General features: G+C 38.1%; 1 protein-coding gene across 4 annotated transcripts in view; it reads right to left on the bottom strand.

Moving 5' to 3' along the window:
* KIF27 (kinesin family member 27) overlaps nt 1-25,328 on the bottom strand; it is a 90,635-nt gene that overhangs the window by 50,897 nt on the left and 14,410 nt on the right. For all 4 annotated transcript variants that reach the window (XM_019423544.2, XM_019423545.2, XM_019423546.2 and 1 more), the window contains exons 3-6: nt 23,265-23,465; nt 19,134-20,092; nt 12,110-12,253; nt 3,044-3,250 (exon numbers count right to left, since the gene is read on the bottom strand). In XM_019423544.2, the coding sequence (XP_019279089.2) occupies nt 3,044-3,250; nt 12,110-12,253; nt 19,134-20,092; nt 23,265-23,465 (1,511 nt within the window). The remainder of the gene's footprint in view (nt 1-3,043; nt 3,251-12,109; nt 12,254-19,133; nt 20,093-23,264; nt 23,466-25,328) is intronic.

The following is a 25,328-nucleotide window of genomic DNA, read 5'->3' on the forward strand; positions in this document are numbered from 1 at the left end:
TTCCTATTAGTTTGATAAATAATACTAAAACTTTTTCTTTCATTTACCTATATACTACTTAGTTGTGAGGGGCAATTTCTTTAGGAATTCTGCATAAGTAGATATGTTCTATAATTCCATTTTGGTGTTTAACTTTTCAGATTAAGAACTAGTTGAAAACAAATGTGCAATAATAGGAAAAAGTACACAAGATAAATATTATTTAAAATATTATATTAAATATTTAATATAATAAAATATATTAAATAAACATTTAAGATAATATATCTCAATATATTAAGATAATATGTTAAGGTAAATATTATTCAGCCATTAAAAATCATGATATGTTATAAAAGAATATTTAATAACTCTCAAATGTTCATGATATATTAAGTGAGAAAAGCCAGTAATGAAAGTATATGAGTATACGCATAATATAACAAATAATGCATTTAGAATAAATAAGATCTTTTTGCTCTTTTCTCTCCAATATGTATACATAAGCATTTAAGAAATATTTTTAAGGTGCCTGGGTGTCTTAGTCAGTTGAGCTGGACTCTTGATTTAGGCTTAGGTCAAGATCTCATGGTTCATGGCTTTGAGCCCCACATCAGGCTCTGTGCTGACAGCCTGCTTGGGATTCTCTCCTTACCCCTCTCTCTTTGCCCCCCCCCCCCCCCATATTCTCTCTCTCTCTCTCTCTCTCTCTCAAAATAAATAAATAAACTCAAAAAAAAAAAAAAAAGAAAAAGAAAATATTAGCTAGATTTCTGCCAAGGAGATAGAAATCCAGGAGAAAATGAAATGGTATTTCAGATGTCCTCTTGGGAGTAATTTAGTTCATTTCGGTATTCAATATGAAAACTTCCCCTCACTTTTAGAACAAGCAGGACACCAACAAGGCTTGGCATGCCATGTGTCTTCCCACGCAAGCCTGCCTTCTCATGTCTGCTGCAGTAACCAGCCCAAACAAGAAAAGGGGCCTAGATTCTTGGACACATGGTAGGAATAAGAGTTCTTAAAACTGCCGATCATATGACTTTTGCATCTTCTTTCTTTTCCCCTCCTTTTAATGGCTAGCAGAGATCTTTTGGGGTGGAAGGAAAATTGTAAAAACAAAACAAAACTCATAACTGGATAATTTGAAACAATAACCACGGAAGTCGTTATTCCACTCATGCCTGTTTCAGGCCTATTCAAACAACTAGAAATAAGAACAAGGGTCTAACTTTTCTCAAGAGCCCACAGAGTGTATGTGTGAGTGAATGTCTAGTAAAAAGAAGAAAGAGAGACTGAGAGGGAATAAATATGTACAACTTTTGTAATCAGGGGAAAACAAATGTTCTTTAAAAAAAATAAAAGAGGGGCACCTGGGTGACTCAGTCGGTTAAGCGTCTGACTTCAGCTCAGGTCATGACCTCACGGTTTGTGAGTTCAAGTCCCGCATCAGGCTCTGTGCTGACAGACAGCTAAGAGCCTGGATGGAGCCTGCTTTGGATTCTGTGTCTCCCTCTCTCTCTGCCCTTCCCCACTCATGCTCTGTCTCTGTCTCTCAAAAGTAAATAAACATTAAAAAAAAATTTTTAAATAAAAAATAAAAGAATAAACAGAAAATTTATTCACATTACTAGCCAAGAGTTAATAAATAAATCGCTTAAGTACAGAAGACAATATATAATTATTAAGTTGAAATCATAGTTATCAAATTTGAATCCTGCAAAAATTTACCTTTCATCTCATATGTTCTACGAAAATTTACTGTGTATTCACCCATAAAGAAAATATCAATAACTCAGGGGCACCTGGGTGGCTCAGTCGGTTAAGCGGCTGACTTCAACTCAGGTCATGATCTCACAGTTCGTAACTTCAAGCCCCGCGTCAGGCTCTGTGCTGACAGCTCAGAGCCTGGAGCCTGCTTCAGATTCTGTCTCCCCTCTCTCTCTCTGCCCCTCCCCCGCTCGTGCTCTCTGTCTCTCAAAACTGAATAAATGTTAACAAAAAATTTTTAAAAAGAAAATGTCAATAACTCTACAAAGGAAAACTGAAATTAATAAGAACAGTGATTTAATTTTTAAAACTCAACCACTCAGAGCTAAAAACCACACAGGTAAGGATAGCACCTGTCTTACTCTGAAGCACGGAGCCTGGGACACAGTAACGCACCCCATAGGCATGTGTTGAAGACACAGTGTACCAGGCAGTTTTAGCATCACTATCTTATGTAAATCCTCCACTCACACCCACGTTTCCCCCAGTCTGACAGATAAGGAACCGGGGGCCCACATGGGTTTAGGCACACGTACAGGTCTATACAAAGAGCTTGTGTTCACAGCCAAGCCTACCTGACTACAAAGCCTATGACGCTTCCCATATTTCTTACCCCTTTAATGGTAACCATCACATGGCCTTCGGATCCTTTCCAGTCATAAAATTAATAAATAGACACCAAAATTCATGAATCTGTTACTTAGTCTTCTCCACTAGAGATTTCCAATTCAGTAGAGATTCCTTGATTTTTCATGAGAAATCTGTGTACATATATTTACCACCCACACACATATTTATAAATAAAAATTAAAATGAAACTTCATACTGATCTCCACACAGTCTTGATTATGTCAGCTTGGCAAGACCGGATAATAGACAAATATCATTTTGAAAATAATAAAACAGACCAAATAAATCAAACTAAGCACCCTCCAATCTCATCTCAACTTGGTGTGGTTAAAGACAGAAAAAAATTAATGAAGATATCAGACTAAAACATGAAAATATGAAAATATGATGGCATCTGAAAATATGATGGCAAAGGATAGCTTTTTCTCCTTGGTGAATACAGACATCACCTTCAACTATTCCTTCCAAATAAAACTATATGTTCTCCTATTTATTCATTTTTTGTTAAAAATAAGCATGACTGAAAGCAAGAATATACATAAAAGTCCATGAAACCAAACAGAAAAAGAGAAGGTGCTGAGACTGTACAAATATCCTGTGATACTATACATATTTTTTACGTATCAAAACCAAAACCAGAAAGAAATCAATGTTTAGACATTACCTTCCTGGAATCTGATCTGGCTGGGATATAAATATAATGCCCCAAACGAGTATCAAACGGTACGGTACATGGCCTCTTTCCAGGTGTCCTGGTGTCTGGCCCGTCTCCACAAGTTTCCGTAGCTGAAGATGTCATTGACAGATTAAGTCTTGCTAGTTCTTCACTCAGTTGATCCACAAGAAGTTGTTGTTCTATTATTTTTTCATTCTTTGTAAAAGAGAGATGAACATGTTTAAAATAGAGAACCCCAGTAAGTGTGTAATGATTAAAAATAAATTGTACATTGCCCGAACTCATGACTACCTTAACAGAACCATAAAACCTCACTGCTCCACAGACTAGCCTTCTGGTGTTCCCCAGACGGTTCTGAGTGATAAAAACTTTTGAATAGTAAGCAGTGACAAAGAGAGACTGAAGAATTAAATACTCAAAGTAAATGCCCCATACATTTTGATTGGTTGGTTTGCCAACCTGAAGCATTCTGATTAGCTGATCTCTATAAATGTTTGGCCTTCCTGAGTGAAATCCAAGCAGGAACAGGAAAGAAGAAAGTTGAAAAGTGGAGAAAGAACTACGAATGGCAGAGGTGGCTGCAAAGGAGACTAACTGGTAACAGGTGCAGTGAAGTGAAAGCCTTTACTCAGGGCAAAAGAAAGCCTAAAGCACAAAGAGATAAAAGATAGGTAGCTGGTAGTCCTGGGAGGAAACAGAACTGGAAAGCAAAGGCTGAACAAATTGTGTCAGGAGTGTGTGTGTGTGTGTGTGTGTGTGTGTGTGTTAGGTTTCTACATATCCTCTAGAGAAACTTTGTCAACTATACCCAATCCAGAAAGCTCTAACATCAATCTCTGTTTTATCAGCACAAAATTATGTAAACAAGAAACTGTCATTCATCTTAATACTTCACACGTACTATACTGTTAAACAGGGAAAAAAAACCCTAAAGTTTTACAGTGCTCATGCTAAGCTATAAGAAAGCAACCTTATTAAAAATTCATGTATTCAGATAATTAAAATGTATGCCAATGGCATAGAAGTTGAGGCAGGGGGTGTGATATGGAGTCTTTACACTGCCTGGGAAAGGGTGAAAATACCAATAATATTAGACTTTATTAAATCAAGAGTGCATGGTACACTCTCTAGGGTAACCACCAATAACTAAAAGAGTAAAAGTACAACACCTAAGCTAATGAAGTAAAAATAGAAAAATTTAAAAAACACAATTAATCCAAAAGAAGATAAGGAGAGAAAAAGGAATGCAGAGCAGTTAGGATAAGTAAAAACCACAATGGTGGGATTATAACCACAATATGAAAGGAATTACGTTAAATTCAGAAATGAACTAAGTAATCCAATTAAAAGATTACAATATGTCAGGGGATTGTAAAATTATCTAACTTGCTGCTTCCAAGAAACACAACTAAAATAGACCCACGAAGATTAAAAATAAGGTGGAAAAGAGACACTTGCCCCTGCAAGTTTCAACACATTCAAAGGACTGAAATCATATGGACCACAATGCAATTAAGCCAAAAACTCATAAAAAGAAATCCTCCATGTGTTGGAAATAAAGTAACTTATTACCCATGAGTCAGATAAAAGTCATAGTAAATATAAGGAAATATTTTGAGCAGGTAAACTTAGGAGGAAATCTATAACTTAAATGCACATATTATAAAAGAAGAAAAGCTAAAAATCAATGAACTAAGAATCCTTCTAAAGAATTTAGAAAGATTACCAGCAATGAAAGTAAATCAGTAATCAAAAAACTCCCAAGAAACAAAAAGTCCAGGACCAGACAGCTTCACAGGTGAATTCTACCAAACATTTAAAGAATAATTCTTCTCAAACTATTCCAAAAAATACAAGAGGAAGGAAAACTTCCAAATTCACTCTATGAGGCCCAGCATTACCCTGATCCTAAATCAGATACAGACACCACAAAAAGAGAAAACTACAGTCCAATATCCTTCATGAATATAGATGCAAAAATCCTCAACAAAATACTAGCAAACCAAATCCAACAATACATTTAAAAAAATCCTTCAGCATGGGGCGCCTGGGTGGCTCAGTCGGTTAAGCGTCCAACTTCAGCTCAGGTCACGATCTTGCGGTCTGTGAGTTCGAGCCCCGCATCGGGCTCTGGGCTGATGGCTCACAGCCTGGAGCCTGCTTCCGATTCTGTGTCTCCCTCTCTCTCTGCCCCTCCCCCGTTCATGCTCTGTCTCTGTCTCAAAAATAAATAAAAAACCTTAAAAAAAAAAAATCCTTCAGCACAATCAAGTGTGATTTATTCCTGGGATGCAAGGGTGATTCAATATTCACAGTCAATGTGACATATCACACCAATAAGAGAAAGGATAAAAACCAAATGGTCATTTGAACAGATGCAGAAAAAGCATTTGACAAAGTACAATATCCATTCATGACAGAAACCTTCAACAAAGTAGGTTTAGAGGGAACACACCAAAATATAATCAAGAGCTTATATGAAAAATCCACAGAGAACATCAATGGGAAAAACAGAGATTTTCCTCAAAGGTTAGGAACAAAACAAGAATATCCACTCTTACCACTATTTTTTTAAGTTTATTTATTTATTTTGAGAGAGAATGAGAGGAAGACAGCAAGGGAGAGAGGGGCAGACAGAGAGGGAGAAAGAGAATCCCAAGCAGGCTCTGCACTGTCAGCATGGAGCCCGATGTGAGGCTTGAACTCACAAACTGTGAGATCATAACCTGAGCTGAAATCAAGAGTTGGACACTCAATCAACTGAGCCACCCAGGCACCCACCACTTTTTAAAAAATATTTATTTATTTTGAGAAAGAGAGAGGTAGAGAGAGGGGGGACAGAGAGAATCTCAAGCAGGCTCCCATCGGCACAGAGCCAGATGTGGGGCTTGATCTCATAAACTGTGAGATTGTGACCTGAGATGAAACCAAGAGTTGGATGCTTAACTGACTGAGCCACCCAGGTGCCCCTCACTCTTACCACTTTTATGTACTGGAAGTCCTAGCCACAGCAATCAGACAACAAAAAGAAATAAAAGGTATCCAAATTGGTAAGGAAGAAGTAGAACTCTATTTGCAGAGGACATGACACTATATACAGAAAATCCTAAAGACTCCACCAAAAAACTGCTAGAACTGATCAATGAATTCAGTAGTCACAAGATACAAAATCAAAGTTCAGAAATCTGTCTCATTCCTCTACACTAATTATGAAGCAGCAGAAAGAAAATTAAATAACCCCATTTACGACTGCACCAAAAATAATAAAATATCTAGGAAGAAACTTAACCAAAGAGGTGGAAGACTTGTATAGGTGAAAACTATAAAATATTGATGAAAGTAATTGAAGACACACAAAGAAATGGAAAGACACTCCATGCTTATGGACTGGAAGAATACTGTGAAAATGTCTATACTACTCAAAGCAATCTACACATCGAAGGCAATCCCTATCAAGATAGCAACAGGATTTTTCAAAGAACTAGAACAAACAATCTTACAATTTCTATGGGACCACAAAAGACCCTGAATAGCCCGAGCAGTCTTCAAAAAGAAAAACAAAACTGGAGGCATCTCAATTCCCAAGTTATATCACAAAGCTGTAGCAATTAAAACAGTATGGTACTGGCACAAAAATGGACACATAGATCCACAGAACAGAACAGAAACCCCAGAAAAAAAGCCACAATTATATGGTCAATTAATCTTCAACAAAGGAGGATAGAGTATGTATGGAAAAGACAGTCTCTTTGACAAATAGTGTTAGGAACACTGGAGAGCTACGTGCAAAAGAATGAACCTGGGCCTCTTTCTTTCATACACAAAAATAAATTAAAAATGGACTGAAAGCTTAAATGTGAGACCGGAAGCCATAAAAATCTTTGAAGACAGCATAAGCAGTAATCTCTCTGACACTGGCCATTAGCAACTTCTTACTAGGTATGTCTCCTGGGGCAAGGGAAACAAAAGCAAAAATAAACTATTGGGACTACATCAAAATAAAAAGGTTCTGTACAGTGAAGGACATAATTGATGAAACTAAAAGGTAAACCTACTGGATGGGAGAAGATATTTGCAAATGATATACCCGATAAAGGATTAGTATCCAAAATATGTAAAGAACTGATACAACTCAACAACCCAAAAAACAAATAATCCAATTTAAAAATGTGCAGAAGTCACAAACAGACATTTATTCAAAGAAGACATCCAGATGGCCAACAGACACAGGAAAATTTGCTCAACATCTCTCATCATCAGGGAAATGTAAATCAAAACTACAATGAGATACCACCTCACATCTGTCAGAATGGCTAAAATCAACAACACAAGAAACAGCAGGTGTTAGGGAGATGTGGAGAAAAAGAAACCTTCTTATACTACTGGTGGGAATGCAAACTGGTACAGCCACTGTGGAAAATAGTATGGAGGTTCCTCAAAACATTAAAAATAAAACTACCCTAGGATCCAGTAATCACACTACTGAGTATTTATCTCCAAAATACAAAAACATTAATTCAAAGGGATACATACACCCTTATGTTTATAGCAGTATTATTTTTTTAATGTGTTATTTATTTGTTTTGTTCAAACGCAAGTTAGTTTCTTCAGGTGTAGAACTTAGTGATTCATCACTTACATATAACACCCAGTGCTTATGCCAACAAGTGCCCTCCTTAATGCCCATCAACCATTTAGCCCATTCCCCCAACCGAACACCCCATCAGCAACCTTCAGTTTGCTCTCTGTATTTAAGAGTCTCTTACGGTTTGACTCCCTTTCTGTTTTTATCTTATTTTTCCTTCCCTTCCCCTGTTTGTTTTGTTTCTTAAATTCCACATATGAGTGAAATCATATGATATTTGCCTTTCTCTGACTATTTTGCTTTGCATAATACATTCTAGTTCCATCCACATTGTTGCAAATGGCAAAATTTCATTCTGACTGCTGAGTAATATTCCATGGTGTCTATGTGTGTGTGTGTGTGTGTGTGTGTGTGTGTATTTGTATAATTTGGCTATTGTTGATAGTGACAGCAGCATTATTTACAATAGCCAAGAAATGGAAGCAGCCTAAGTGTCCACCAATAGATGAATGGATAAAGAAGATGTGGCATTTACACATATAGCATATATATACACATCATATATATATGATATATATATGTATATATGATGTGTATATATATGAATATTATTCAGCCATAAAAAAGAATGAAATCCTGTCTTTTGCAAGGACAAAAATGGATCCAGAAACTATAAATGCCAAATGACATAAGTCAGAGAAATACAAATATTATATTATTTCACTCATATGTGAAATTTAAGAAATAAACAAGCAAAGGAAATTTTAAAAAGAGAAAGACAAACCAAGAAACACTCTTTGCTATAAAGGACAAACTGATGGTTACCAGAGGGGTGGTGGGTGGGGAGATGGGTGAAATAGGTGAAGGGAATTAAGAGTACACTTACCATAATGAGCACTGAGTAATGTATAGAATTGTTGAATCACTATATTGTACACCATATAACACTGTATGTAAATTACACTGGGATTAGAATTTAAAACTTAAAAAAAAATGAAACTTTCATCAGCAAAACTAAAAGGCAACTGACAGAATGGGAGAAGATATTTGCAAATGACATATCAGATAAATCGTTACTATCCAAAATCTATAAAGAACTTATCAAACTCAACACCCAAAAAACAAATAATCCAGTGAAAAAATGGGCAAAAGACATGAATAGACGCTTCTCCAAGGAAGACATCCAGATGGCCAACCAACACATGAAAAAATACTCAACATCACTCATCATCAAGGAAATACAAATCAAAACTACAATGAGATACCACCTCACACCTATCAGAATGGCTAACATTAACAACTCAGGCAAAGACAGATGTTGGCAAGGATGCGGAGAAAGAGGATCTCTTTTGCATTGTTGGTGGGAATGCAAGCTAGTGCAGCCACTCTGGAAAACAGTATGGAGGTTCCTCAAAAAACTAAAAATAGAACTACCCTACGACCCAGCAATTGCACTACTAGGCATTTATCCAAGGGATACAGGTGGGCTGTTTCGAAGGGACACATGCACCCCAATGTTCATAGCAGCACTATCAAAATAGCCAAAGTATGGAAAGAGCCCAAATGTCTATCGATGGATGAATGGATAAAGAAGGTGTGGTATATATATACAATGGAGTATTACTCTGCAATCAAAAAGAATGAAATCTTGCCATTTGCAACTACGTGGATGGAACTGGAGGGTATTATGGTAAGTGAAAGTAGTCAGTCAGAGAAAGACAAATATCATATGACTTCATTCATATGAGGACTTTAAGAGACAAAAATGAACATAAGGGAAGGGAAACAAAAATAATATAAAAACAGGGAGGGGAACAAAACATAAGAGACTCATAAATATGGAGAACAAACAGGGGCGCCTGGGTGGCTCAGTCGGTTGAGCGGCCGACTTTGGCTCAGGTCATGATCTCACAGCTCGAAGGCTCATGAGTTCCAGCCCCGCATCGGGCTCTGTGCTGACAGCTCAGAGCCTGGAGTCTGCTTCGGATTCTGTGTCTCCCTCTCTCTCTGCCCTCCCCTGCTCATGTTCTCTCTCTCTCTCTCTCAAAAAAATAAAATAAACATTAAAAAAAAAAATATATGGAGAACAAACAGAGGGTTACTGGAGGGGGTGTGGGAGAGGGGATGGGCTAAATGGGGAAGGGGCACTAAGGAATCTATTCCTGAAATCATTGTTGCACTGTATGCTAACTAATTTGCATATAAATTTAAAAAATAAAATTTTTAAAAAAACCCGAAACTTTCAGAGAAATAAAAAAATTAACAACAAACATTGATAAGCATGTGGAGCAAGAGGCATATTCATACAGTACCGGTGTGAGTGTAAACTGGAAAAAGAGTTTGATATTATTTGTTAAAGTTGAAAATTCGCCTTCTCTATGACCTACCAATCCAACTTCCAGGAACAAATCCAAAACAAACGTATGTGCGTGTGCACCAACAAACACCTATGAGAAAATGTCCATCCCAGTAAGGACTGAGTAATGTACAGAATTATTGAATCACTATATTAGACACCTCAAACTAATACAACATTGTTAATTATACCAGAATTAAGAAAAAAAAAAGAGAGTACCTAGCTGATTCAGTCAGTAGAGCACACGGCTCTTGATCAATGAGTTCAAGCCCCACTTTGGGTGCAGAGATTACTTAAAAAATAAAATCTTAAAAAAAAAAACAAAGAAAATAAAATAAATACAATGTCCATCACCAAAAAACATTCATTAAGAGTAGAAGAGAAACATAAATTGCCATATATTCATACAATGAAATCCTATATGTCTATAAACCTAAACAGGCTACAGTTACACACATGATAGGTGAATCAGAACAAAAAAAAAAAAAAAACTTTCAATAAAGGCAACTAGATACTAAAGAATATATGTACTGAATGATTAAATTTCTTAAAATTCCAACAAGTAAACTGTAGTGTTCAAAGATACAGAGTAAAACCACAAAGCAAACCAAGGAAAGCAATACTATCAAGTGAGGAAAGCTGCTCTCTCTGATCAGGACCAACTAAGGACTTCTAAGGGGCAGAGAGCTGACTATTTTTTGACAGTTTACTATTTACCAGCTGGTTACCCGGCTGCTGCTCTCTTTGTGATACAACACTGCATGGTACATTGTGTTTTGTTTATGTTTTATGTTTTTAAACTATTATAGAATGAGAAGAGTTAAAAAAGGAAACAAAAATGAAATGTCAAAATCAAAATCTAACTTGTGCTGGATCAGGTTATTCCTCCCTGATAGGAACCTAAAGGCTTTAAATGAAATTAACTGTTTGGGGCTGTGGGAAGTGCCCCACCAGGGATGGGGGTGGGGGTGTTCACAGCCGAGAAGTATAATATTTAGAGACACTAGGGAAGCTAAGATAGAAAAGTATAAAGTTTAACAAAGGTTAAAGAGCAAATCACTGATAAGAGTATAAAAGGATTATCTAATAAATTTTAAAGTATGTGTTTACTTTCCAACTCTTAACAACATCATGTTGCCTGTTACCTTGGCAAACAGCAGAATGGAAAAACATGGAGAAAAGGTAACTGTAATATGATATGCAAATTAAGTTGTGTATCACCTTCATATTTGTGAAAGTCAGGCTAACAATAAAAATGTTTTCTCCTCGGGGGGCCTGGGTGGCACAGTTAAGCGTCTGACATCAGCTCAGGTCATGATCTTGCAGTCCGTGGGGTCAAGCCCCACATAGGGCTCTGTGCTGACAGCTCAGAGCCTGGAGCCTGCTTTGGATTGTGTCTCCCTCCCTCTCTGCCCCACCCCCACTCATGATCTCTCTCTCTCTCTCTCTCTCTCTCTGTCTCTCAAAGATAAATAAACATTAAAAAAATTTATTTTTTAAATAACTGGGATGAGGGGCGCCTGGGTGGCTCAGTCGGTTGAGCGTCCGACTTCGGCTCAGGTCAAGATCTCGCGGTCCGTGAGTTCGAGCCCCGCGTCAGGCTCTGTGCTGACCACTCAGAGCCTGGAGCCTGTTTCGGATTCTGTGTCTCCCTCTCTCTCTGACCCTCCCCCGTTCATGCTCTGTCTCTCTCTGTCTCAAAAATAAATAAACGTTTAAAAAAAAAAAATTTTTTTTAAATAACTGGGATGAAATATCTCCTTTAAAAAATAAAGTTAATAAAATAAAATAATAAAATAAAATAAAATAAAATAAAATAAAATAAAATAAAATAAAATAAAAAGCTATTCTGGGGCGGCTGGTGGCTCAGTCAGTTAAGCATCTGACTCTTGATTTTGGCCCATGGTTCATGACATCAAGCCCCACATCAGGCTCTGCACTAAAAGTGTGGAGCCTGCTTGGGATTCTCTCTCTCCCTCTCTCTCTGGCCCTCCCCTGCTCTCTTTCACTGTCTCTCTCTCTCTCTCTCAAATAAATAAACTTAAAATGCTATTCTTTTAGCCAAGTACTATTCAACTAAATCTACAGCACTAGATAGGTCAAGAAACTCTACCTGCAATCTATTGACGTTTTGTGCTTCTTTCAAAGATACCACGTGTCCTTTGTTTTCCTGGACCATCATTTGCACTTGATTCTTCAGTTCCTTCACCTGCAGTTCCTTCTGATTAAATACAACTTCATCAGCAGCCAGTGCACACTGGGAGGAGGGAAAAAAAACACAAGAGATTCACCACAGAAAGTACTCCAGACAGCCCAGAAAATACCACAAAAACTGGGATTTCATGATGGTTTCACAACATCTCTCGAAATTTTTCTCATCCTATTCATTTGCAATTTTTTTTGTTTTCTGTAGAAGAAAGGCAGAAACAGTTCGAGGACCTGTCATTGCTATAACCTAAGAATTAATTACCATAAAGATACAAAGACTTTCCTGGTTTTTATTTCCTGAATTTTAAAACAAAAACAGTCACTTGATTCTAGACTACACTCAGGAGGAGTTATTTTTACAAGTTTGCTAGAATTGCCATGAGATTTTTTTTTTTTTTTTTTTTTTGCCATGAGACTTTTAAACGTGGGTTTTTAAAAATCAAAGAGGTCACGTTTTCCAAACTGACCTATAGAGTTAAGAACACATTTGGATCTTTTAAATAAAGAATATTTTGTAATTCAAAAAAAATTTTTTTTTAATGTTTATTTTTGAGAGAGAGAGAGCACAAGCAGGGAAGGGGCAGAGAGAGACACACACAAGATCCAAAGCAGGCTCCAGGCTCTGAGCTGTCAGCATGGTGCCTGATGCGGGGCTCGAACCCACAAGCCATGAGATCACGACCTGAGCCAAAGTCAGACACTTAACTGACTGAGTCACTCAGTCGCCCCAAATATTTGGTAATTTTATGCACTTTCACTATGAAGAGATATTTTGAAGATATTTAAAAATATGGTTAAACAAATAGTTTTCTTAATTTCCAATGAATTATGCCTGCTTTCAAATAAACTTGAGATATGCAAGTAATACTTTTAAAACAATTTTTAAATTAAATAAACTGAAAGAAATTTAATATTTGTTGAGTGAATTTTATGCTAGGGGCACCTGGGTGGCTCAGCTGGTTAAGCGTCCGACTTGATTTCAGTTCAGGTCATGGTCTCACAGTTCATGGGATTGAGCCCCGCGTTGGCCTCTGCACTGAGAGTGCAGAGTTTTGCCTGGATTTCTCTCCCTCTCTCTCTCCTCCTCCCTCTCTCTCTCTCAAAATAAATAAATAATTTTTTTAAAGTGTATTTTATGCTAGATAGTGACTTGACATTTTAAAAATATCTCACTGTGGGGCGCCTAGGTGACTCAGTCGGTTCAGTGTCCGACTTCGGGTCAGGTCATGATCTCACAATTCATGAGTTCAAGCCCCACGTCAGGCTCTGTGCTGATAGCTCAGAGCCTGGAGCCTGCTCCGGATTCTGCGTCTCCCTCTCTCTCTGCCCCCTAGCCCACTCGCATTCTGTCTCTGTCTCTCTCAAAAAGAAATAAACATTAAAAATAAATAATTTGGGGCCCCTGGGTGACTCAGTCGGTTAAGCGTCCGACTTTGGCTCAGGTCACGATCTCATGGTCCGTGAGTTCGAGCCCCGCGTCGGGCTCTGTGCTGACAGCCCAAAGCCTGGAGCCTGCTTCGGATTCTGTGTCTCCCTCTCTCTCTCTGCTCCTCCCCCGTTCATGCTCTCTCTCTGTCTCAAAAATAAATAAACATTTAAAAATAAATAAATAAATAAATAAATAAACATTAAAAATACATTTAAAAAAATCTCACTGAATAGACATGATTCTTTTTTCATGAAGAAACCAAGAGATTAAAACCTTTTCCCAAGATGACCCAGTAGATAACCAAACTCCTGACCTTCAATCCCAGGGTCTTTCTGGATCAAACCCCGTGCTCTTTCTACTAAGCTATAGGAAAACACAAGAACAAGAGCTGATTTACAAAAATAGTGTTCCCTTTACAAGTAAGATTTAATTCACAAAAACAGAGTATGTACGTGACTACTCAGGCAATGGCATAGAGGGGTAGATGGGCCCCTGTACAGAGAACCCATAGACCAAGGCCAGCCTTGATTTGCCACAGCCTCGTAGCACCACTTAGGGCAAGTCCCTTCTTTTCTCTGCTTGGGATCCTCAAGTGACCAAATGAGGAGAGGACACATGACCCTGATCGTCCTCATTTTCATATGTTTACATATGACCTATGTGACTTCTTTCATAAAATGAGATTAAACTATAATTCTCGTTGGTTAATATCCTCTCCCGTGGTAAACTGTACATTTGAGCTTAAAATGTAATTTGTCACGTAGTACTGCATATTCAACTATTTTTACATATGCTTTACAGACTACAGCTATATTATTTATTATTTATTTCAAGTGTTTAACTGTTGAGTAAATTCATGTTCACATACTGCTCTCGGGTTCAAAATTTGGAATAAAAAGGCAACAAAGTCCTTCGAGAGGTATTCCATATGGATATACCATACGGAATATGGAGTATTCCAATAATTGACCAATGGCAAAAACCAAGGATTACAACACTACCTGACACAGGAGCACCTGGCTGGCTCAGTGGTTAAGTGTCCAACTTCGGCTCAGGTCATGATCTCATGGTTCATGAGTTCAAGTCCCACATCAGGCTGTCTGCTGCCGGCACAAAGCCTGCTTCAGATCCTGTCTCCCTCTCTCTCTGCCCCTCCCTCACTTGCACGCACTCTCTCTCTCTCTCTCTCCCAAAAGTAAACATTAAAAAAAAATTAAAAACAAAAAAACAGAAACACTACCTGACAGCATCTAACAAGGAGGAGATGGTGAAGTTCAAAGTGACACTTCCTTAGCAAAAATCTGGTGGTAATTCTACCTGTGATATGGCCCACGATCTCCTGTTGGCTAGGAATTTTATTTTTAAGTACTTACCTGCTTGTGTAACAGGCTCAAGGAAGCAGGGCTGAGCAAAGAGAATGTCCATGCCTCTCCCTGCACAGACCTGCTGTCTTGCTAAGTAGTTTATCAAGCTGACTTCACAGTAGTGAAGTGGGGCATGTGGCCCCACGTACAGCTACTAAGTCCAATCACTTAGCTGCCACTGATACATAACCTCAGCACAGGTAGGTGAAAAATAAATGAGAGATAATAATGAGCTGCCTTTATTGAGCCTTACTCCAGGCCAGGCAGCCTTCTCATCGTTTTATGGGAACTAGTGTTTTAATAATCTTCACAGGAACCCTACAAGGTGCTTGTTATTATTGTTTAATTAGCACAGAGAGGTTAAGTATTTTCCCAAAGTCACAGAGCAAGTAAGCAAAGGAGTTGGGATTCAAATCTTAGGAGTTCGGTACCAATGTTCTTAACCACTGTGTTATTCTGTCTCAAACAGAAAGTCTAGAAAACTTTTTAATTTTTTTTATTTATTTTTGAGAGAGAGAGAGAGAGCAAGCAGGAGAGGGGCGGAGAGATAGGAGACACAGAATCTGAAGCAGGCTCCAGGCTCTGAGCTGTCTGTACATAGCCCGATGCGTGGCTCGAACTCACAAACTGCCAGATCATGACCTGAGCCAAAGCCAGATGCTTAACCAACAGAGCCACCCAGGCACCCCTAGAAAACAACTTTTTAAGGAGACATATGGGGTGAGGAATGACAGCAATCATTTCTCTATTTGCTATTTAGTGGTATCCAAGATTACTACTCCTGCAAGACTTCAGACCAAAAAAAAAAAAAAATCTATTTTTTTAATTGGGAAATACTGAATATTGTATCTTTCACATTGAGATTAATTACACTAGCACTTTGAAAGTTCTGAGAAGTCTTGGGAGTTTTGCAATCTAGCATTCCCCAAAGACATCTGATCATGGTGCCCTTTTTCATCAAGACTGTTAATATCCTGGGGCTCCTGGGTGGCTCAGTCAGTTAAGCATCTGACTTCAGCTCAGGTCATGATCTCACAGTTTCTGAGTTCAAGCCCCACGTCGGGCCCTGTGCTGACAGCTCAGAGCCTGGAACCTGCTTCCGATTCTGTGTGTCCCTCTCTCTCTGCCCCCTGCCCTGCTCACACTCTGTCTCTGTCTCTCAAAAACGTTAACAACAACAACAAAAAAGACTGTTAATATCCTTGGGAAATCTTAATCTAGAGTACATAATCTAGAGCAAGTTAATTCAGAATTTCCAACAGATGGAGAGAAAAACTTACTACCCCGCCATCCTCAATCAGGGGGTTTTATGGGCTTCCATTTCAGCCACCTTAGAAGGATGAAGTACTCCTTATTGTCAACTCCTATAGTGCTCCAAAGTTCAAGCTTCCCATCAATCGTATTTCCTGTTCTGCCACTTTCTTATACCAAACAGGAAGGGTCAGGCCTGCTCTATTATGAAGAAGGTAGAGCAGAGTTACTGCTTTAAAAAAAGAAAAAAATCCATGATTTTTGGGGAACCTGGATGGCTCAGTCAATACAGCATGCAACTCTTGCTCTCAAGGTCATGAGTTCAAGCCTCATATTGGGGGCAGATTACTTCAAAACAAAAATTAAAAACTCCATTATTTTAAAGTTATGACTTTAAATGCTTATACTTAAGTATCAGACGTTGTGAGATAGGGTGCCTGGGTGGCTCAGTCAGTTGAGCGTCCAAGTCTTGATTCTCTCTCTCCCTCTCTTTCTGCCCCTTGATTGGAAGATGCACATAACTTAGTAAACAAATATTTTCCAAATGATCGATGGGTGATGATTGAAAATCACGTGGATGAAAGATCCATTCAAAGTACAAGATAAAGGGGAGCCTGGGTGGCTCAGTCGGTCAAACAACTGACTCTTGATTTCCACTCAGGTCACGATCTCACAGTTGTGAGATGGAGCCCTGTGACAGGCTCTGTGCTGGGCGTGAAGCCTGCTGGAGAGTCTCTCTCCCTCTCCTGCCGCCCCTCTCCTGCTTGCGCGCGCACGCATGCGCTCTTTCTCTCTCTCTTAAAGAACAAAAAAAACCAAGATAAAAATAAAAATTTTAATGTATAGATCTTAATGTAACAAAAATAGTTTCAAATCCCACATTGCAAGTAACCTTTAGGATGCCGCTACTTGTTGAGTTTTGGTGCAATAACCAAGAAGAATATCCATAATTATCTGAAAAAAAATTAAAATGTTCCTCTTTCCAATTACAAATCTAAATGAGGCTGGATATTCTTCATGTACTTCAACTAAAACAACATATTGCAACAAACTGTATGCCAAAGCAGATATGAAAATCCACACATCCTCTATTAAGCCAGACATTAAAAGAGATTTGTAAAAATGTACAACAATTCCACTTTTATTAAGTTTTTTTATTTGGAAAATAGTTATTTTTCATGAAAAAATGTTTTTACTTAACATGTCATTGGGTTATTATTTTGAGTGAATTAATAGCTTAAATTTTTGTGTTTTAATTCTAATATGGTAAATATCAATAGATACAACCCACATAAACAAAAGCTCTTTAGGGGACCTCAATTTTAAAAACATAAAAAAAAAACAAAAAAACCTTGTATGGGCACCTGGGTGGCTCAGTCAGTTAAGTGTCTGACTTCAACTCATCTCACGGTTTGTGGGTTCGAGCTCCCCATTGGGCTCTCTGCTATCAGTGTAGTGCTATCAGGCTCACTCTGGATCCTCTGCCTCTCTTTCTGCCCCTCCCCTGTTTGTGCTCTCTCTTAAAAATAAATAATATTAAAAAAACAAAAACAAAAAAACCTTGTGAATAAAAAGTCCAAGAACTGCTGCAATAGAGGTTTCTTTCTAGAAAGCTGTTTTCAGGACACCTGGGTGGCTCAGTTGGTTAAGCATCTGACTGGCTCAGGTCATGATCTCGTGGTTTGTGAGTTCAAGCCCTGCGTCAGGCTCTATGCTGACAGCTCAGAGCCTGGAGCCTGCTTTGGATTCTGTGTCTCCCTCTCTCTCTGCCCCTAACCCACTTGCATCCTGTCTCTGTCTCTCTCAAAAATAAACAAACATTAAAAAAAAAAAAAGAAAGAAAGCTGTTTTCCTATTTTCAAAAACTGGCAGAATACCTATTTGCCCAACATAATGCAAACTCCACGTAAGCAGAATAGGTACATCTTGTTTTCCGTGATTTCCCTAGGGACACGAAATCTTCAGGTTTTTGAATGGAAAGTGACAAATGTATTTCAGAACTCAATGTACATAATATGTACACATGTACATACCTACATCCCTTAAATATTGTCACATACAATGATTTTGTTTGTTTAAAAAAAAATCAACATTCCGGGGTGCCTGGGTGGCTCAGTAGTCACTTCAGCCTCTGACTCTTGATTTCAGCTCAAGATTGTAATCTTGCAGTTCATGGGTTCGAACCCACATCAGGCTCTGCACTGACAACACAGAGCCTGCTTGCGATTCTCTCTCCCTCTCTCTCTGTCCCTCCCCCGCTGTACTCTCTCAAAATAAATAAATAAATAAACTTTTTAAAAAAACTCAACATTCCACACTCAAGGGGTGAAGTTTTTTTTTTTTCTTCAAGAAACACTGACCCAAAGCGGGATAAAAACTCAATAAAGTACTTCATTTTGTTTCTGAAATTATGTTTCTCTTCACCCTCTAAATTAATGACCAAGTCCCCAAGATTCTACTTCATAAATGTAACAAGTTAAAATACTGAAAGAGAGGGGCAACAGGGTGGCTCAGTCGGTTAAGCATCTGACTCTTGGTTTCGGCTCAGGTCATGGTCTCGAGTTTCCTGACTTTGAATCTTGTGTCAGGCTCTGTGCTGACACTGTGGAGCCTCCTTGGGATTCTCTCTCTCCCTCTCTCTCTACCCCTCCCCCATTTGCTCTCTCTGTCTCTCGAAATGAATAAACTTAAAAAAATTTAAAAAATATTAAAAGAGAAAGGAAAATGAGGACAAAGCAGTAGGAAAAGGGAAAAAGAGACTGAGCAAAAGGCAAATGAGAATTTACATATAATCCTTTTTAAAAACTTCTGGAATCCCAAAATGACCCTTGCCCAAATAAACGGAGTCCTTAAACAAGTCACTAACGGAAGTGGTGTCTACATACCTGGCATTTCCTAAGCTCTCGCTTCAGCTGGAGAACTGTCACATGCTGTGGTCCTTCTTCCAGGTTGCCGACGCCGTGGCTCCCTCTGAACGAGGCGAACACCGCCTTCCTGACATCCTGGGTCATGTTAAACCACTCCTGCAGTTTGTGTTGCTGCTTTTGGTTCAGTCTGACAGCACCCTTTAAGTCCACCAGGAAGGTAAAGGCTTCCTCTACACAGGTTTGGTAACTCTGACACTCTCCTTGTAGCTGAGCTACTTGTTCCTCAAGAGACCGGATCCTGTTTTTATCAGGAGCCCCCTCTTGATGGATCTGGCTGGTTTGGCTGATGCTATCCTGCTGGCTTTGCAGAGCTTCTCGAAGCAACTTGATTTCAAATTCCATTTCGTCCATACGGTCAGACTCGGGGCTGAAGTTTAAGGTGGGTTTGTTTCTAATATTGCGTGCTCTGTTGGCATATTTGAGGGAATTTAAGGACTCGTCAAAATCTGAGGAGGATGGGCTGACGCAAGTGATCATGACAGTCTTGGCACTGCCTCCCAAGGAATCTTTCAGAAGCCGGGTGATTTTAGCGTCCCTGTATGGAATATGGGAGCTCTTCCTGCGTGGGTCCCCAAGAGCACTGATTACATTTCCTAAAGCCAACAGCCCACTGTTGATCTGAATGGATTCTTTGAACCGTTCGCCAGTATTCCCAGTTTTAGTTACTCTTTCCGAGCCCGCCAAATCCACAAAGTGGAACTTTGAGACAATATGCCGATGGGAATACCACGATCCATCTTCAGCTGCCTCTGTATTTTTCTCTACTTGACAAATGCTGATTGTAAAAATTGCATGTGATCTACTGGAGTGCTCGTTCATTTGGGTGGTACCTGTATGCCTGGCTGCATTCCCCATCTCCAGGAGACTCATCACCTCATCTGCGTTCTCCACGTGACATTCCTTGGCCCCAACAATCACTTAAAATAGCAACAGCAAGTTTTTAAACCAAATTTTAATCAAAACCCAGTAGAGTTTAAACTTAACCACAACAGTTATTATTTGCTAAACTTCCCAGGCTAAGAAAGTGTCTTAAAAAATCAAGAGCATTTCAAACAATAGTGACAGCAATATCATTAAGTAATTTTGGATAATCTTCCAAAGGAACTATTTTAATAGACAGCACTCATTTTGATATTTAAATTCTAAAAGATATTATATATGTGTGTGTGTGTGTGTGTGTGTGTGTGTGTGTGTGTATTAAACAATCTGGTTTCTTTGGAGTCACATATCACACTCAATTCTTTAAGATGACTGAGAAAAGAAAAACCCTTTAATCCAGTATTTTGACTTATAGAGTCTAACAGACTTATTTAAATAGATTAATTAAATATTAACTCAAAAGAATTAACTAGTGGTAGATTAATTAAAAGAAATCCGTTTCTTTTGAGTCTTCAAACCATCCTTAGGTTTAAGGGTTTTGGTACTGTGTGGTCATAACCAACGATACATGAAAATTTCAGTATAAATAAATTGGTTATTCATTTTAAAAACAGGCTTAACCTACATAATATCAGAGTATAAGATAAACAAACATGTTGGCAATTCACAAAAAGCAAAAAAGTTTCTATTTCAACAACAGCAGAATAAGAGCCAAAAATAAACCAAAGCTTACCACCCACATTATTTGCTTATATCCAAACATACTTCAAAAAGAAGAAGGTGGATTTGGGCTTTGAATCAGAGTCATAAAGCTCCTGATTCTGTGCTTGAATTACAGAGCCATGTTTCCTCTTTATTCAGATTCGGTTATGTCACTGTTTTCTTGAAAAATAATCATTTTGCCTTCATTATTTCCATCATGACACTTTCTTAACAACCTAGTTCATTGAAAGTTCTAAAGTACTTATACTACAAACAGGGAATGCTAACACATCACCAATTATAAAGTATGACAATGTAACTGTAAATCAAAGGATAACTTTCATAAAGTTTTTTAATGTTAGGCTACAGCTTAGCACTATCCATGGTCCTCAAACCTAGCTGCAAATCATCTGGAAGCTTTATAAAAGAGAAAGTACTGATGCCCAGGCCCGATCAGACAAATTCATCAGGATTTCTGAAAAGCAGGGCCCAGAAATCAGTTTTTTTTTTTACTTTTTTAAATGTTTATTTATTATTGAGAGACAGAGAGAGAGCGTGAGCAGGGGAGGGGTAGAGAGAGGGGGAAACACAGAATCTGAAGTAGGCTCCAGGCTCTGAGCTGTCAGCACAGAGCCCAACGCGGGGCTCGAACTCACGAACTGCGAGATCATGACCCGAGCTGAAGTTGGTCACTTAACCAACTGAGCCACCCAGGCGCCCCTGGAAATCAGTATTTTTTAAAAAACTTCCACGGTGATGCTAATTGTGCAGCATCTAGGTTGGATGCCAACCAGTGCTTTACACGAAGGAACTAAATAAGGATGTCAAAGAAATACATTTTGGTTGTGAGTGGAATACCGTATAAAACATACGGCAATTTGTCTTAACAGCATTTGTCACATCTTTCCAAAACTTTTGCAGGACTGATAACAGCTATTAAGTTTATCAGGGGTGACAGCATATGGGCTATTTTACAATAAATATGTATTATTTTTGTATCTTTAACAAAAAATAAAAACATTCAAGAATTACCTTTTATATGATATAGAAGCTCAAAACACTGGCCTGGATTCTGTCCAGAAAAGATAAACTACACTGAATTATCTAATAAGACCATAGACTACCATGTATGCTTTCTTTCTCAAAAACAAAACAGGGGTGCCTGGGTGGCTCAGTCAATTAGGCGACCGGCTTCAGCTCAGGTCATGATCTTACAGTTTGTGGGTTCGAGCCCTGCGTCGGGCTCTGTGCTGACAGCTCAGAGCCTGGAGCCTGCTTCAGATTCTGTGTCTCCCCCTCTCTCTGCCCCTCCCCCGCTTGTACTCTGTCTCTCTCTCTCAAAAAATAAATAAATGTAAAAAAAAATTAAAAAGAAAACAAAAACCAATTTTTTCAAACATTGAGGAATTCCAGGGCTGCCAAGCCAGGGCTAAAAAGGCAACAAACTTCACTGCCCCCTGCAGGCAGTTTGAACGACCTTACATTCCTACTGCGAGGAGATTCCCTCAAGGGGACACTCCTCAAGCAGGATCCTTTTTCTCCAAGAAGGTTCTACCTAAGTATCCTTTCTTAGAAACACATCCAAGTCATTGTTGTTAATAATAATGAAACTCTGGAAACTGCTTAAATGTCCAACAATGGAATATTAGGTAAAGTATAATACATTTAGAAGACAAATTACTACATGACCATGAAGACTCATAACTTTGAGAAATATTTAATGTTGTGTGAAAATGCTCACCATATAAATATTACATGAAAAAATAAGATGCGATGTTATATGTAGGGTTGCAAGTATATTAAAAAAAATTATACATGCATGGGAAAAGAAATCTGGAAGGAAACACACCAAAAACAGAAGTTACTTTTTCTGGGTTCTGGGATTAAAACTGATCTTTAATAACTTTCTTCCTTAAACTTTTCTATGTTTTCAAAATGTTCTATGTTGAACATATAACCCTTTAAATCAGAAAAGCAGGAGGTGCTATGCTTTAAAATACTTGCATTTTGACCCATTCGAACCTTCTCCCATTTCCAAACAAATTGATATTTAATGAGATTAACAAGTTGCTAGCATAGAAAGATCTTGAAAAATACAACAAAGTACAGGACAAAATCAAAGAGGACAAAAGGAGAATTCTAGATCAACTTGGACAAACACCAAAGGGAGAAGCCGTCTCCAATCTGGGAGAAACTCTGGGAGAAAAAAAAAGTACAAATACTAATTTAGCCTATTTCAAAGTCTCACTGATCTTCAGCCCAGAGCGGGGACAATTATAGAATATAAGTATCTTGAATTACAACTTACTAACTTCATTTAACCAACCAGTCTGAACTACTTTTCACCTGGGTGATTTAATGGATATTGGGAATTAAAAAGGTATTCAATTTTAAAGAAAAAACAAATTCCTTTTGCTTCTATGTCTGTTTTAAAGATTCTTTGGAATATATCCAGAAACTGAATTAAATCACATCTATTTGGTAATGAAGGCAGTCAATGCTATTTACCTGTGTTTCCTTTTTCATCTTCTCGGATGTGAAGATCCTTCATAGATGTTTCTAATTCTAGAAGATCTCTTAGGTCTTCCTTATATACTTCTATATAAGACACTTTGATATTAAAGTCAGTGCTAGAATTTTCAGAGATGTTTTGAAATATTTCTTGGATAGCTCGAGGAATGATACCCTTTTGACCCTCCACAACTGAAGCTAAAAATTTAGAGAAAGAAAGGACATCTGAAAATTAAAATATAAGAAAAGCCAAAACCCTAAATTTATAATGTATACATCTATTTTCTTACATTTCTCTATATTACAAATTTTTTAAAACTGTAAACTATAATATTGATGTATAAAAGTTTCCACAATTAAAAAAAATTTTTTTTAACGTTTTATTTATTTTTGAGAGAGGGAGACACAGAGCATGAACAGGGGAGGGTCAGAGAGAGGGAGACACAGAATCTGAAACAGGCTCCAGGCTCTGAGCTGTCAGCACAGAGCCCGACGCGGGGCTCAAACTCATGGACCGCAAGATCATGACCTGAGCCAAAGTCGGCCGCTTAACCGACTGAGCCACCCAGGCGCCCCAACAATTTTTTAAATAGTTTTAAAAATTACAAGGTAAAGTGTGAAACAAGTCAAAGAACAAATTGGGACTTAAGGTTAAATAAGTTAAGTTAATTTAGAAACCTACCCAGCATTTGTAGCATTGTTCCATAGAAAATATGTTTCAAGCGCAAAGGGTTGGCTTGCAAATGAACCTTAAAAATAACTAGCTTCCAGGTTGAAAATTACCGATGTTTAGATTTTTGGCAACAAACATCCTGAAAATGTGAACCTCTATTAACTTGGACCACCTTTCACCTAATTTAAGATGCAAGACTGCCATCGTGTGGCAAATAAAGAAAGCTGTAGCTTTTTCTAATACAAGAGAGTGAAGATTCTTTTTTGAGTTTCCAGGAACTAGCCAATAGTTGCACCTATGAACTACAGTGCAATATACACATTGTAGATTACCCAGAATATAAAGTCGATTAGAAACAGCTGATTCATTTCCCACTTCAAAAGATAACAAAACACAATAATTCAAAACTTACCAAAACACTGAATTTCAAATATTTATCATAAAGCTTCAATAGGTATTTTGGTAACCTAAATGCCATATTTTCAACGTTACACTTATATTCCAGAGACAGCTTCGGAGAGAGAACTTGTAAAGTTTTATACATCAAGAGCTATCATTTAGCTATTGTATGTTATTTAAAGAACACACAAAAGTTTCTAGAGAATGTTCTAGTTTCTGGTACAAGTCAGTAAATACAAGGTGCTGAGAAGCAGGAAAATGACTATTAGTTTAAATAGGCATCCTATTGAAAAAAAAAGATTATTCTGCCTCAGGGCCTAGCATGGTGCCCTAGGCACTACAAATGCTCAATAAATTATCTATAGGAGGAAAAAAACAGCATTATTTAAAAATCAGACACCAGGGGTGCCTGGGTGGCTCAGTCGGTTAAGCATCCGATTTCAGCTCAGGTCATGATTTCACAGTTTGTAGGTTTGAATCCCACATTGGGCTCTGCACTGAAAGCTCAGAGCCCGGAGCCTGCTTCAGATTCATTTTCTCTTTCTCTTTCTCTCTCTCTCTCTCTCTCTCCCCCTCCCCTGCTCTCTCTCTCTCTCAAAAGTAAACATTAAAAACATAAAGTAAAATAAAAATAACAAGTAGCAACAATGAACTATTGGGACCTCATCAAGATAAAAAGCTTCTGCACAGTGAAGGAAACAATCAGCAAAACTAAAAGGCAATGGACGGAATGGGAGAGGATATCTGCAAATGACATATCAGATAAAGGGTTAGTATCCAAAATCTATAAAGAATTTATCAAACTCAACACCTAAAAAACAAATAATCCAGTGAAGAAATGGGCAAGACATGAATAGACACTTTTCCAAAGAAGACATCCAGATGGCTAACAGACACATGAAAAAATGTTCAACATCACTCATCATTAGGGAAATACAAATCAAAGCCACATGAGATACGATCTCATACCTGTCAGAATGGCTAAAATT

This window comes from Panthera pardus, unplaced genomic scaffold (assembly GCF_024362965.1).
Source record: "Panthera pardus isolate Hobbes unplaced genomic scaffold, ASM2436296v1 HiC_scaffold_20, whole genome shotgun sequence".
Classification (NCBI taxonomy): Eukaryota; Metazoa; Chordata; class Mammalia; order Carnivora; family Felidae; genus Panthera; species Panthera pardus.